The 16,087-nt window shown below is 46.6% G+C and overlaps 1 protein-coding gene across 1 annotated transcript; it reads left to right on the top strand.

Annotated features, from left to right (window-relative positions):
* Positions 1-766: 766 nt before the first annotated feature.
* LOC310712809 (uncharacterized protein) lies at positions 767-14,987 on the top strand. The gene is made up of 6 exons (XM_083516184.1): positions 767-839; positions 2,976-3,470; positions 4,073-4,154; positions 11,222-11,304; positions 11,624-11,750; positions 13,394-14,987. The coding sequence occupies exons 2-6, from the start codon at positions 3,057-3,059 to the stop codon at positions 14,680-14,682; spliced, it is 1,995 nt and encodes a 664-aa protein (XP_083372310.1). The 5' UTR covers positions 767-839; positions 2,976-3,056; the 3' UTR covers positions 14,683-14,987.
* Positions 14,988-16,087: the final 1,100 nt, after the last annotated feature.

Below are 16,087 nucleotides of genomic sequence, written 5' to 3'. Positions count from 1 at the left end.
GGGCTCCTCCTCCGGGACACGGGTTCCCCCTTCCCACGCACACGCGCCCTCCTCTCGGCCGGGGGCCCCGCACCCTCCCAGGCCCCCCCAGGCCCCCCTTTTTCTGGGACAGGGCTCACTGCCCCGCAGCCCCCCGAAGAGAGACACCCCGGGTCCCCCATCTGGCCCCCCAGGACCCCCTCTCCCCCGCCTAGACGCCCCTTCGCATCCCCAGGCAGAGAGAGGGGCTCCTCCTCCGGGACACGCGTTCCCCCTTCCCACGCACACGCGCCCTCCCAGGCCCCCCGGACCCCCTCTTGCTGGGACACGGCTCTGCCCCGCAGCCCCCCAGGAGCCCCCAAGAGAGACACCCCCGGGTCCCCCATCTGCCACCCCCAAGACCCCCCTGGAAGGCTCCCCGCTCCCCTTCCCAGCCCCAGGCAGAGAGAGGGGCTCCTCCTCCCGGACACGGGTTCCCCCTTCCCACGCACACGCGCCCAGTGCTCCTTCTTCCCGGACCCTCCCAGGCCCCCCGGACCCCCTCTTCTTGGGACAGGGCTCACTGCCCCGCAGCCCCCCAGGAGCCCCCAAGAGAGACGCCCCCCTCTGCCCCCCCAAGACCCCCCTCTCCCCCTTTGCGGACCCAAGTGCGGCCTCTTCCCCTCCGAGGGAGCAGCTCTGCGCCTGCGCGGCGCCGGGAGAGTGAAGGGTTAAGGGGCGCCGAGCTGGCTTCCTAGAGAGGACAGGAAAGGAAGGCGGGCCGCTCCTCCCCCCCCTCTGACGTCCCTTCCGGCCTCGCCTTCGCCGGCCGGGCTCCTCTCGGGGGAAGCCTGCGGAACTCCCTGCCCCGCGACGCTGAGGTAAAATCCCGGCGTTTCCTCTTCCTCCTGCCCCGGACCAGGCCCGGGAGGGGGAGGGGGCGGAAGAGGGAGGGAGGAGCCTTGCCGGGGACAGGGAGGAGGGAGGGGGTTGGGGGGGCCCGAAAGGGAGGGTCTGTTGGCCCCGCTTCCCGGGAGTTTTCAGGCTCGAGGGGGCAGCTGGGCGGGGGGGCCTCCTTCGCCAACTCCGCTTCCGGGGGGCGGGGGGCTCCCTTTCTTTTATCTCCCCTTATTTTCCTTTCTTGCAAGAGATGCTGTTCATGTTTGAAAGGAGATGGGCGAAAGGGGGCATCCAGGACCCCCCCCCCAAATCTTTTTATCCAGGATAAAGTCAAGGAATCTAAAGAAGCGCACAAACAGAAAGGAGGGTCACGTCCTACTTCGCTTCCCTTGGCATCTGGCAATACTTTAATTTTAACTTGACATTTTCCCTGCCATAAAAAAGGAGATAAATATTTCTGCATCCCCCATCTGGACATATGCTTTAATTTCAGCACATAATTATTTTGAAACAACATAAATTGGTATTTGTCACAGTAACACACAAATATTTTGTTTTCAGTTTGAACCCCTGTTTCCTCCCCCAAAACCTTCTGGTCTTCTCCTCTCATATTCTTTGCTAACCTTTTCGTTTTCTGGTGATTAATTTAAAGCCTGCTAGCATATCAGATGCAACACAGATGGAGCCTGTGTGTGTGTGTGTTTGTATGTGTGTGTGTGTTGTTCCCCCTTTTTTATTGAATAACTTTTTATTGGGTTTTATAAAGAAGGATCATAGGAATAATAAAGAATACAGATAAATAAAGCAAGTCTTCTCATGCCATTTGTATATCACAAAAGCAGCATAATAAATTTGCGACATCAGGTTCATTGTCAGTGGTCAGCGTATGACTTTTGGGTTAATGAATTGGTTTGAACGCGACCAAAAATAAAGGGGAAACAGAACAGAGTGAAGAGAGAGCTTTCCACATGGCAAAGCCCTTGTGGTTGTGCTTCGATTAAGGGAGAGTCATGGGCCTTTCTCCTCTTCCATTGCCAACTAAACAATATAAAGTGTTGGTCTGTTGATGAACTTAGGCCCAGAAATGAACTGGCAACCAATGCAGGTATTTTAAAACAGGAACTACATGTATGCCAAAGGATTTTCGTGGGTCTTCAGTGAGGAGGGGTAGATGCCACCTGTCAGGCTTCAGGGAATCCCATCCCTCCCCCAGTGGCCAGCCAAGAAGTAGACAACAAGAAGAGTTCCTGCCGAGTCCTTTATTCAATATTTACAGAGAGAGACTTTGAACAGCGCCTCTTCACTGCAGTAATGGCGTTGTTCTGAGTAAAGTCCCACCCCTCTGTCTCTCCTCTTCTACGTCATCCCTGCGTCGGCTGATCTGTGCTTTCTGCCTCTGAGCTTCCTGTTCTCCTACTCTCAATGCATGCTGGATCCTGGGAGAAGGAGGGTCAGGAATGCTTTCTGAAGACACAGAGTCTGTCAGCTGTCTCTCCCCTGGTGCTGCTTCTTCCTCCTGCTGCTCCTCTCCCAATATTTCCCAGCTTCTCCCCTCTGCAGCCTCTGAACCATGACCTTCTGCAAACCACTGTTGTCAATCTATACTGTCCTCCTCTTCTCGGGAAGGTTCAGGAGGAGGGAAGGGGGTCTCCAGCATTCCTCTTGGGTCCAGTCCCTGACCCCACCTGAAGCCTGTTGGAGAAAAGGTGGGATAGAAATGCCATTAGTAAAAGAGGGAACCCAGGTGAGAACCCAACCGCTGCATTTGGGGCCAGTTTCCGAGGCGTCTTCCAGGGCAGTTCCACCCAGAGGGCCTTGCCACCGTCCCCTCGGATCCAGAGCAGGAAGTCCCCAAGGGACGGTGGCTGGAGCTAGACATGGGCCCTGCTGCTCACCAAGCCACCCAAGCAGATATGGTTGGGTTGGGGCGAAGCTCTGGACTATGAAGTGGGGTTGGGAGGGACCCCCACTATTGCCCTGGCTCCAGATTACACTCACTTGTCACTCACAGTTATGACTTCTTCCTCCTCCTTCTCTCCCCACGCTTCCTCAGGGAACATTCTTCTTCTCTTGGCTGTGCTTTGATCTTATAATAGAAGAATGTGTTTGATTCATAGGATTTGCTGCACCTTCCATTAGAACTTGGCAGAGGACCAAGGGGCTCCTTCCCATCTCTTGGAGACTTCCGGAGAGCCCAGATGGATGAGCAAGACTCAGCTGGCCCTGAAGCAGGAAGAGGCCATGCCATGGAAACGGGGAGCAGTGGGGGATCCTGGGAAAACTCCATGGAGAGGATCCTGGGTGAGGAGGACACCCCTTGCTCAGAGGTGCAGAGCCAGCAGCTCAGTCAGTTCTGCTTCCAGGAGGCCAAAGGACCCCGAGAGGTTTGCAACCAACTCTACCACCTTTGCCGTCAATGGCTGAAGCCAGAAAGGCACACGAAAGCTCAGATGTTGGACCTGGTGATCTTGGAGCAGTTCCTGGCTGTCCTTCCTCTGGAGATGGAGATCTGGGTGAGGGAATGCGGAGCGGAGACCAGTTCCCAGGCAGTGGCCCTGGCCGAAGGTTTCCTCCTGAGTCAGGCAGAGGAGAGGAAGCAGGCAGAGCAGCAGGTGAGAGAGACTTTCCTCTGGATCTCCCAAGGGGCTCCAAAGAGGAGGGAGAGTATTCCCAAATCATTTCCTAATGGCCCATCCTTTTTAGGAAAGATTATTATTATTTTATTATTATTATTATTTATGACACCCATGTGGCTGGGTGCCTTCCAGCACATATAAAAGCATAAGAAGACATCTGATGTCTTCTAAAAGTTATGCATTTTCTTATCTCCTTCTCACCTGATGGGAGGATATTCCCCAGGGTGGGGGCCACTGTGGAGAAGGTCTTCTGCCTGGTTCCCTGTAACTTCACTTATCACAGTGAGGGAATCAGCAGAAGACCCTCGGAACTGGACCTCAGTTCATGGAGACGCTCCTTTGGGTATACTGGGCCTTTCAGGCCGTTTAGGGCTTTGAATTGTGCTGGGAAACGTTCTGGGAGCCCGTGAAGATCCTTGAGGACCAATGTTTCATGGTCCTGGCAGCCAACCCCAGACACCAGTCTAGCAGAAGCAGGAAGCAGCTTTCACCTCTCTCCCCCGAAAGCGCTTGCCTCTGCCATTCCTTCTCTAACCCTTCTCCCCATTCTCTGTTTTGAATCCTTGTTGCTCTTTCAGAGGAAGGATCTTTTGGCAGAAATGGGTCTTGATTCTTCTAAGACAGAGAAGACTCCGCTGGACGCCAGAGTGAGGCCTCTGGGTAAGGAGGAAGGAGTGTTTTCTCCCCCGTTTTGTCACATTCTCTTGGTTTTGAAACTAATCTCTGAGTTCTTTGCATCTTTTGGGGGAAGACACCTGGAGCCCAGAGCTTGGGGGGGGGTGTATTTTTGCACAACTATTATATGAAATGGGTACAAATGTCCAAATGTACTCAGCAGGGGAGACGTTTATGATAGTAATTAGATTAGTTTACAATTACAATCCAATAATAGCCTCCTTATAACAATGCGAAATTACAATACAATTACTAATACCAATCTTATACAAAATTATATAATATAGGTCCCCCCCGATGTCAGGGAAGAATTAGAGGTTTTCAGTTTATCAGAGGGAGAAAGCATTCCCCAAGGGGGGGAGGAGAGCAGTGAATCTAATAGAAGGGAGCAAGAGGAACAACAGGGAGGGACCGGTTGTTCACAGGAAAGGCAAGGGTTAAGTTCTAGCTCAGATTCGGAGGAGGGGAGATACAGGCCAGCTCTAGCCAGGAGGTTAGAAAAAAGAGCGGGAAAGCGAAGGGAAAGGTGCCTTCGCCATTTTGAGAGTGGCTGGTCATGGAGAAGCAGAGCTCAGAAGGTATCTGAAAGAAGTGACTCTGAGGAATAATAGTTAAGAACTGTTTATAAGAATGTTTTGTTAATACGCAATAAAAAGTTTTATAAAAGAACAAGAAGCGTTTGTGTGGTGATCTGAAGAGGACAACGACCAGTCCTGACAGAATACCTTCTGCTCTGCGCATCTTCACTATAAGTAAAGAAGGAGAAACCAAAATGGATGGAGCTGTGGCGCCAGTTGGGCAAGGAGAAACCCCCGCGCTCCAGCTAACATTACAGGACTTATGGCAACAGAACTTACAGTTGAAAAGTCAAGTCGACGTACTATCGGCAGCACTGGGAGAACATAGAACCATGCTGCAATCGACGTGTGGAGATAGAGTGAGTAAAACATTTACTGTACGTCCACGTAGCTTCAAGGGAGAAAGCTCTGAATACATGGCTTTCAAGACAGAAATTTCTTACATAATTGAGATAAAGGATAAAGAATTTCAATCTGAGCAAGAGAAGGTTGCTTATGTGATTAATTTCTTGGAAGGGAGGGCTAAGGACTGTGTTATACCCCTCATATCTCGGAGGGATGTCGCCCTAGGAAATCTACAAATTTTTCTTCAGTATCTAGACACAATTTTCTTAGACCCTGCACATGAAACAACCACAGCTAGGCAGCTGTTGAGAATGAGACAAGGAAAAGACACTGTGGGAGTTTATTGGTCCAACTTTAGTTTGCTGGTGCAGAAATTAAAATGGGATCTGAATTCACCAACAGTTGCAGCCCTTTTTAGGGAAGGACTGAATAATGAGATTTTAGACCAATTGGCCCAAATGCCAGAACCTAGTTCCTTGGACTCTCTGGTCCGAACGTGCCTGCAATTGAGCCTACGCGTGGAACGGAGGGCTAGTGAAAAGAAGGAACAATGGAGACCACGGTGGCGGGAAAATAATATCGAAAGTACAGAGAGCAGAGCGGGCAACGTGACAGGACGAGAGCGGCCAGAGCCCATGGAATTAGGAGCAGCCAGACCCCTCCCAGTTACTACCTCTTCCATGGTAAGAGGAAATGCAGGGAAAGGAAGAGATGCAAGGCGTTGCTTTGTCTGTGGAAAACCAGGGCATCTAGCACGACAATGTCACAATCGTAAAGGATGGGAGTCTCTATCTGGAGCAGACATGAGACACGACAATTGCCCAGAGGAACTGCATCAGGGAAACGAATGTCCCCGGCTGGAAATGGGAGCTTGCAGCCGGGTGGAGAAGCAATAGAAGGCTCTCACGCGGAACCACCTATCCCAGGGCTAACGGTGAAGGTGCAACTACAACTACCCAATGGACACAGCGTCCAGGTAGAGGCGTTGTTAGACTCAGGAGCGTCAGCAGATTTCATAGACCAGAAATTGGTACAGGAACACAAAATCGCTTTGTTACCTTTGAGTTCCCCACTGCGAGTGAAAACAATCAACGGCAGACCGCTACTTTCAGGAGAAGTGACTTATGAGACTCCACCAATGAGAATGGATATGGGTCATCACTCAGAGACCAGGGCATTTCATGTGACCAAACTAGCTGGGCACCCAATGGTGCTGGGCATGAGTTGGCTCAATCGTCATAATCCGGTAATTGCCTGGCATCAAAGATCTTTGGTTTTTGGTTCGATATATTGTATGACACATTGTTTGGGGCAAAAGGGAAAAATCTCGGTGGAAGTAATGGGAACAGAGGTAGAAGGGAAGTTGATGGGGAATGAAAGTGAGATTCCATCACAATATATGGCTTATCAGGATGTTTTTTGTGAAAAAGAAGCAGATAAACTTCCACCACATAGGCCCTATGATTGCAAGATAGATCTAGTCCCTGGGGCACAGTTGCCACCAAGCAAGATATATGCCATGTCGGAAGTAGAATCTGCAGCATTGAGGGAGTTCCTGCAAAAGAATTTGCAGAGAGGTTTTATTAGAGAGTCTACGGCCTCTGGGGGTGCTCCTGTCTTTTTTGTCAAAAAGAAAGGTGAGGAAGGGGCACCAAGATTAGTATGTGACTTCAGAATCCTTAACAGTCAAATGAAGCCTCGTGTGTGCCCACTGCCACGTATAGATGACCTCTTAGAGAGAGTAAGGTCAGCCAAAGTCTTTACCAAGCTTGATCTACGAGGAGCATATAATCTGATAAGGGTCAGAGAAGGGGATGAGTGGAAAACCAGTTTTTGTACTAAGTATGGTGCATTTGAATTCTTGGTAATGCCTTTTGGCTTGCAAAATGGCTCAGGGGTATTTCAAACCTTCATCAATCACGTCTTAGCAGGTATACTGGATCAGTTCTGTGTCTCTTATTTAGATGACCTCTTAATATATAGTGAAAGTATGGAGGAACACGTAAAACATGTCACACAGGTGTTAGAGAGATTGAGGACCAACAGGTTATATGTGAAGTTAGAGAAGTGTAAATTCCACACACAAAAGGTGGAGTTCCTGGGATATTGCATTTCCCACAAAGGGGTGCACATGGACCCCAGTAAAGTTCAGGCAGTGGTGGAATGGGAGGCACCTAAAACTAAGAAAGATCTACAGAGGTTTTTAGGATTTGCTAATTTCTATCGTAAATTCATAGGTAATTACTCCAAAATCACAGCGCCACTAACTGATTGTCTAAGAGGCAAGGGGCCATTCAGATGGACTGAGGAAGCACAGAAGGCCTTTGATAAATTAAAGGTGGTGTTTGCTTCAGAAAAATATCTTATGCACCTAGATCCAAGTAAGCGTATAAAGGTAGAAACTGATGCCTCTGACAGGGCTATTGGGGCCATTCTGCTGCAACAGGACAAGGAAGGGGACTGGAGACCCTGTGCATTCTACTCTAGAAAATTAAATCAATCAGAACAAAACTACACCATATTTGATAAGGAACTTTTAGCTGTGCACGCTGCCTTTAAAGTGTGGAGACATTTTTTGGAAGGGGCATCACATCAGGTGGTGGTACAAACAGATCATAAGAATTTAGAGTATTGGAGAACTGCTAGACAGCTAAACCAAAGGCAAATTAGGTGGGCAGAGTTTTTTGCTGGGTTTAATTTTAGGATTGAGTACATACCTGGGCATCAAAACATTCGTGCAGACGCGCTATCGCGCAAACCTGAGTATATGGAAGGGGAAGCACCTCCCAAGTTGCGAGAAATGCTGAGATCGGATCAGTGGGGGTGTGCAGCCGTAGTAGTGGACGGCAGAGAATTTCAGCAATTGACAGTAACAGATGAGTTTGCACAAAAGAAAATGGAGGAACTGAGAAAAGGTAAAGGGGAAGAGGAAGGTTTCAAAGAAAAAGATGGATTGTTGTACAGGAGAGGGGTGCTGTATGTACCTGCAGGTGAATTAAGAGGTAAAGTGTTGAGGCAACATCATGATAACCCGACTGCAGGACATTTTGGTAGAGAAAAGACCCTGTATCAGATCACACGGCAGTTCTGGTGGCCAAAGTTGAGGGAGGAAGTAACACAATATGTAAGAGGTTGTGAAGTATGTCAACGAGCCAAGGCACCCAGAGCAGCTCCCGCAGGGTTGTTGCAACCTATGCCCACGCCGGGAAGGCCTTGGGATGTGGTGTCTATGGATTTTATAACGGATCTACCGTCATCGCACAGGCAAACAGTGATCTTTGTAGTGGTTGACATGCTAACCAAGATGGCACATTTCATACCATGTACCAAAATTCCGACCGCACAGGAAACTGCAAAGATGTTTTTAGATAATATTTTTAGGTTGCATGGTATGCCATCACAAATCATTTCAGATAGAGGGGCCCAATTTACATCACAATTTTGGAAGAGGTTAATGCAGTTACTAGATGTGGAGCTAAGCCTCACGTCAGCGAGACACCCGCAAACCAATGGGGAAGCTGAAAGAACGAATGCAACACTACAACAATATCTGAGGTGTTATGCTGGTTATCAGCAGAGCGGGTGGTTAGAGAAGTTGAGTCTAGCAGAGTTTGCGTATAATAATGCAATGCATGTGTCTACGGGCAGAGCCCCATTTGTGGCAAACTATGGCTTGCACCCAAGGGCATTCCCAGGTCAAGAGGAGCAGTTAGCAGTACCAGCAGCAGAACAAATGATAGAGGAGTTGAGGTGCATGCATGAGATATTGAAAGAGGATTTGGAAGAAGCTAAAGAGGCTTACAAAAAAGCTGCAGATAGGCACCGGCGAGTTGGGGAAGAAATCCAAGTAGGGAGCTGGGTATGGCTGTCTACCAAGGGACTACCAACACGAGGGAAGTGTAAAAAGCTAGAACCAAGGAGATTGGGACCTTTCCAAGTAAAGGCTCAAATTAACCCAGTCGCTTTCAAGCTTCATTTGCCTGAAAATATGAGAATACACCCTGTATTTCATAGATCTTTATTGTCAGTGTTTGTACCAGCACATAAGTATCAAATCTCAAGGGAACCACCTCCTTTCCCCACCATGATGGGGGAAGAAGAGACCGAAGTGGAAGAGATATTAGACTCGAGAATAAGTAGGAGGAAATTACAGTATTTGGTTGCATGGAAAGGGTTAGATGAGTCTGAGAACTCATGGGAACCAGCAGAAAAAATTAACGTTCCGGAATTGCAGCGAGAATTTCATAGAAAATATCCCCACAAGCCAAAACCCCAGAACTGGCATCTTCAAGAAATTTTTGAAGAGACAGATAGCGAGGAAGAGGAGTTCATAGGGTTCGGTCCTCCAGAAACAGAGGAGAGCGAGGAGGAGGAAGGGGGGCTTAGGGGAGGGGGTGATGTCAGGGAAGAATTAGAGGTTTTCAGTTTATCAGAGGGAGAAAGCATTCCCCAAGGGGGGGAGGAGAGCAGTGAATCTAATAGAAGGGAGCAAGGGGAACAACAGGGAGGGACCGGTTGTTCACAGGAAAGGCAAGGGTTAAGTTCTAGCTCAGATTCGGAGGAGGGGAGATACAGGCCAGCTCTAGCCAGGAGGTTAGAAAAAAGAGCGGGAAAGCGAAGGGAAGGGCGCCTTCGCCATTTTGAGAGTGGCTGGTCATGGAGAAGCAGAGCTCAGAAGGTATCTGAAAGAAGTGACTCTGAGGAAGAATAGTTAAGAACTGTTTATAAGAATGTTTTGTTAATACGCAATAAAAAGTTTTATAAAAGAACAAGAAGCGTTTGTGTGGTGATCTGAAGAGGACAACGACCAGTCCTGACACCCCCGCATGCTAAAACCGATGGTTTGATGATTTTCTTGATTTATGCATTCCAAAATCTTATTATTTTCAATTACCCCCCTGTCAAGATAAGAATCCTTTATACAAATAATATATAAAACTACAAGTGAGGCACTCCAGCGATATCCTTACTCTTCCCGTGTGTGGCAATCTTCCTGTTCGTGATGTTTTTTCCTGTCCTTGTAAAATATTTTATCTTTTCCTGGTTGTTGCTGTTCTCCATTATTCCTTGGGCGGAGCTAATATCCCATTGTGGTTTCAGAAATTCTCCATCGCTCTGTACTGTGCTTCGCTGTTCGTCAACTTTAACAGCAGCTGCAAAAATCACATTGTCCCAATAAATAATCAGTTTTTGCCATTTTTCTTCTCTGCCTGGGAAGGAGAGGGATCGGTAAGAACTGCAAATGACTCAGTAATGAACCTTATCAGCTCCCTCACAACTTTCAGATTCCTTACATCCCTCTCTCTGGCCTAAGATAAATGCACATTTATCCAATTAAATTCCATGTCCTTTTAGCATTATTCAGTTCAGTCTGTATATAATACAGGATGGGGAAGAGTCACCTCTAATTTTCCATCGTAAACATTTTGTAAAATAGAGCTTCCCTCCCTTTTTCCTTTTTGTTTTTACACACACAGTTCCATTTGATGTTATATTCCATATCTGCAATCCAGTTTCATCCGTGTTCACCTGTACATATATAATTTGAACTAGTATCCAATGGCGGACTGCCAAATCATTAATGCAGAGAAGAAAACTTTATATAAAGAAGCTATAGGCTCCTCTCCCACCACTCACTGTCTTTTGCACCAAATGAAGTTTATTCCCAAATTCAAACCTTAAAGACCTTGCAGCTGGTTTAATTCCGCAGTTTATGATCTCATCTCTTCCAGCAACGCCTGTACATTAGTCCAAATTGAGCTCTGATTGACAGGAGAACCTCTGCTTCTTAATGGCAGCGAAGGAGGGTTTTCGGCAGGCGAAGGGCTTTTGCACTCAGCGCCTCCCTGCCTCTCGCAATCCATACCGGAGCCGGAGCCTGGTACCAAGACGAACTGGGTGTGAAGCCCAATGCCTCCTGTTCCTGGGGGAAACTTGCAAGGAGAATTACCCTCAGTCATCCTTGTTTTTCCTTCTCCAACGATCTCCCGCTGCCTCCATTAAAGCAGAGCGGAACCGGAAGCTAGCAGGGGAGACTTGGACGAAGCCCCATCTGTACTTAGAGATGCACTGTTTCACCTCTGAGAGAAGCAGGCGCTCACGGTTTCCACTTACCTTGGTCTCTCCCAGGTGACGGAATGATGCCACCAAGACCTGCTCCTTCATCTTTTCATGGTGGTGGAGGGGAGGCAGCAGCTGTGGACCCAGATCAGGTAGGGGGAAGGAGCCTTGTGGGGAAGGACTGCTTGGATGCAGACTGGCTGGACACAGTTGGATGCAGAGGAATGGTGGGAGGAGCCAGAGAAGAGGGAGCCGACTGGGAGGAGGAGGAGGAGGAGGGGTCTGAAGCTGGAGAGGGAAGAGGGCTCAGGGAGCAGAGGGAGTCTGTGGCAGAGAGCAGCCCAGACTCCGAGGCAGAAGCTGCAGCAGGAGAGAGGGATGAGGAAGGCAGAGAGGGGTCTGGCCGCTGTAGAAAACAACAGAGCCAAGTGAATGTTCTCTAGGAGGACAGCCTTTTTCCTGTTCTGTTAGGGTCCAGTGTGCTTTGAAGATGTGGCTGTCCATTTCACAGACGAGGAGTGGGCGTTGCTGGATCCTGACCAGAGAGCTCTCCATAAGGAAGTCATGGAGGAGAATCGTGGGATCTTGGACTCTCTCGGTAAGGCTCCCTATTGGATCATCCTATCTGTTTTGTAAATCAAGACATCTCTCTATGTGACGAACCTCTGATATTTCGATGGGGCTCAACAGCGCCACCCACAGCACCTGGGATGTTAACACTCCCACAGCAAACCGTGGATGGATGGCTATTGATTGTTTTCCCTGTGACTATTCTTCCTCCAGTTCTGCCGTTTAAAACCACGATCAGGATGTCTGGACTGCCCAGGCCTTCTTAAATGTAGGATTCAGAGTGATTTGAGGTGTTGAAGTAGCTTCAGTCAAGTTTCCTGCTTTTGTTCTTGCTTCTGTCTCTCTCTGGTTGACCAAAGAGTCGCTTGACATTGGAGATGGCACAGATTCCACGACTGAACCAAACAAACTCCATCCCAAAACAGAGCCAGGCTTTTTGAATCTCAGGCAGTGAACCCTGTAGTAACAATAATGATAATTTTATTATTTTTACCCAACATCAAACATTAAAAACTTCCCAATACAGAGGTGCCTTCAGAAGTCCTCTAAAAGTTGCATAGTTCTTTCCTTGACATCTGATGGGGTGGGGCGTTCCACAGGGTGGGTTCCCCTATCAAGAAGGCCCCCTGCCTCGTCCCCTGTAACTTCTCACAATAATGTAACATGTAAGTACAGTGGTACTTCGGGTTAAGAACTTAATTCGTTCTGGAGGTCTGTTCTTAACCTATAACCGTTCTTAACCTGAAACACCACTTTAGCTAATGGGGCCTCTTGCTGCTGCTGCGCTGTTGCTGCATGACTTCTGTTCTCATCCCGAAGCAAAGTTCTTAACCCGAGGTACTGTTTCTCGGTTAGCGGAGTCTGTAACCTGAAGGTTATGTAAACCGAGGTGCCACTGTAAGGAAACTTGAATAATGATACTAATGCCGACATGATAAGTTTCTGCTGCACTCTGTGATGTCGAGAATTTAAGAAAACATTCAAACTGGTTTAAGGTGATGCACATCATCATTAAATGTTTAGCCACTAAAGAAATTTAAATTTGGCAGCTGCTACACACCTTTCTTCAATATACAAAAAGTGTTTTTCAGCACATAGAAGTGACGCGCAGCGTAAATTAATAATGCAGAGTTTTAAAGAATAAGAGCTTTACTGAGTTAAAAGAAACTTCTTCATAAACAACATGGTTCCAAACAGGTTGACTGAGATTCCATACTGACTCTGCTCACAACTGAGGCAGACTGACTCTGACTGAAATCTTTCAGAGAACACACAGAGAAACTGGCTGCTAAGTCACATGTCAGAGTGACTCAACAGTTAGCAGTTAGGCCTGAATAACTTTAGTAGGCCCAAATGATTGTGCAGTCCCAGCACTTCCCAGCCTGCTTTGCTGCTTCTGCTCTCATGTGTCTTTGTCACATGACAAGAAGTTCACGTTTGCCATTTTTATTCCCCTGCTCTTACATCGCCCACCACAAGGCACCTGACTATGACCAAGTCAGTCCAGAGTCAATGTTCCAAAATATTTCTCCAGCTCTTTAAATTTGTTTAGATTTATTACTGCATACTGAACAACTTAGCAGTTCTTCCCCTGTCCCAAGCATTAATTAGCAGTGTTCCGTAATTTGGTACTGCACTTCTTCCCAAGACTCTAATCCGTTTGCCTCTTAGTTTCAGGTGCGGATGAATTGGAAATGAAGAACAAGGGAGACCACAATGAAATCCACACAGTGAAGGAGCCATATCAGGATTCAGACTGTGGAGAGGGCTTCAGTCAGAGCTCCCATTCCGCTTCCCATCAAAGAAATCCACTTGAGAAGAAACCCTATCAGTGCTTGGAATGTGGAAAGAGCTTCACCTGGAAACAGAGTTTCACTGCCCATCAAAGAATTCATACAAAAGAGAAACCCTATCACTGCTTGGAGTGTGGAAAGAGCTTCTGTCACAGCCACAATCTCACTACCCATCGTAGAATTCATACAGGAGAGAAACCATATCACTGCGTGGAATGTGGAAAGAGCTTCAATCACAGCTCCCATCTCACTGCACATCAAAGAATTCATACAGGGGAGAAACCATATCACTGCTTAGAGTGTGGAAAGAGCTTCAATCAGAGGGCTAAGCTCACTTTCCATCAAAGGATTCATACAGGGGAGAAACCGTATCAGTGCTTGGAATGTGGAAAGAGCTTCAGTGAGAGGGCCAAGCTCACTTCCCATCAAAGGATTCATACAGGGGAGAAACCCTATCAGTGCTTGGAATGTGGAAAGAGCTTCACTCGGAGTGCCAATCTCACTTCCCATCAAATGATCCATACAGGGGACAAACCCTATCAGTGTGTGGAATGTGGAAAGAGCTTCACTAGGAAAGAAAGTCTAACTGTTCATCAAAGAAATCATAAAGGGGAGAAACCGTATCAGTGCTTGGAATGTGGAAAGAGCTTCAGTCAAAAAAGCAGTTTCACTTCCCATCAAAGAATTCATACAGGGGAGAAACCCTATCAGTGTGTTGAATGTGGAAAGAGCTTCCGTAACAGCCGCAATCTCACTTCCCATCAAAGGATTCATACAGGGGAAAACCCCTATCAGTGCCTGGAATGTGGAAAGAGCTTCACCAGGAAAGAAAGTCTAACTGTTCATCAAAGAAATCATAAAGGGGAGAAACCGTATCAGTGCCTGCAATGTGGAAAGAGCTTCACCAGGAAAGAAAGTCTAACTGTCCATCAGAGAAATCATAAAGGGGAGAAACCGTATCAGTGCTTGGAATGTGGAAAGAGCTTCGTTAGAAAGCACAGTTTCACTTCCCATCAAAGAATTCATACAAAAGAGAAATCCTATCAGTGCTTGGTGTGTGGAAAGAGCTTCAGTCACAGCTATACTCTCACTTCCCATCGTAGAATTCATACAGGGGAAAAACCTATCAGTGCGTGGAATGTGGAAAGAGCTTCACCAGGAAAGTAGGTCTCACTGCCCATCAAAAATTACACACAGTCGAGGAATCCTATCAGTGTTAGGAATGTGGAAAGAGCTTCAAAAAGGAAATCTCATTTCATCAAATAATACAAACGGGAGGAATCATATCAATGCCAAGAGTGTGATCGGAGGGATTTATGAAAGTCTCGTTTTTAAAGTTCTCTATAAAAATACAGTTGTAGCTCTTAAAAGGACTTTAAAAAAAAAAATTATTAAAAGTTTAAAGATTACAGAAAAAGGAAAGCAAGAGAGAAAAAATAAACAATACAAATCAATACATTACTAAACATAAAAAAGAAACAAAAGACACAGTACATCAAAGCAAAGGCAAAAACAATTAAAAACACATCCAATATTTCCATATCTTTGTCTTTCATTAACTTGTTTCATCGACCTCCTCACACCTCCCTTTTTTGTGTTCTAATTATTAATTATTTCAGCAGATCCTTTCCATCTTTCACTATTTTCTGTCATATAATTGTCATAATTTATTTTAACCTTATCTTACCATTAATACCCTGAAACTTATTTGTACTTAACTCCTTATAACATTTCTACTAAAGCCATGTAATTTCATTCCAACATTTTTCTAACACTCATTAATTTTACAATGTTTCTATAAATAAATTTTAAACTTTTTTCCAATCTTCTTCCACTGTCTCCTCTCCCTGGTCTCGGATTCTGCCAGTCCTTTCTATCAATTCCATATGGTCCATCAACCTGGTGATCTTCTGTCCGAGGCTCTTAACTCTTTTCCATGTCCCTTCTGCAGATCTTCTTCATATTTATACATGCACTTTACTTTATCTTCTGCTGATCTTATTCTTAATTTCCTTCCTTTGACACTGAGGAGTAGATCTCGGGGAAGCTCCAACCTAACAATGTCTTTATTCCTTCTCGTCAGGTCAGCCCATTCTCCATAGTCAAAACTAGAGTCCAAAAGATATTTCAGGACGTGTTTCAACTGGCTTTCTCTGAATTCAATCATAGAAGGCAACAGCTTATATTCATCAAATTGTCTCTGTAAGACTGGGGCTCTCTCCACTTGTATTACTTGAGGTTCTACAACAACTTTCTCCCTCGTCTTCTCCACAACTTGCCATGTCAAAGTGGATTCCTGAATCGATTCCTGAGTAGTTTCTGTATAGATATTCACTTCTTGTCCCAAATCAGTCATTTTTTGTCCCAAATTGTCAATTTTAATAGTCATCACATCCATCTTCTCATGAAGCTGTTTCAATAAAACATTTATCTTGCAAAATGCAATCACTAAGGCTTCTTCTGTAGACATTCTTGTCCAAGGTCAAACTCTAGTTCTCACACACTTTAATCTCTGCAGCTGGAAAATTCCCCAGCTCCACTCCTGCAACAGTTTCAAAAGCTCCCTCTAGAG

The sequence above is a fragment of the Podarcis liolepis genome (genome assembly GCF_965112155.1).
Source record: "Podarcis liolepis genome assembly, chromosome: 7".
Classification (NCBI taxonomy): domain Eukaryota; kingdom Metazoa; phylum Chordata; class Lepidosauria; order Squamata; family Lacertidae; genus Podarcis; species Podarcis liolepis.
This window is presented reverse-complemented; position numbering and strand designations above follow the sequence as displayed.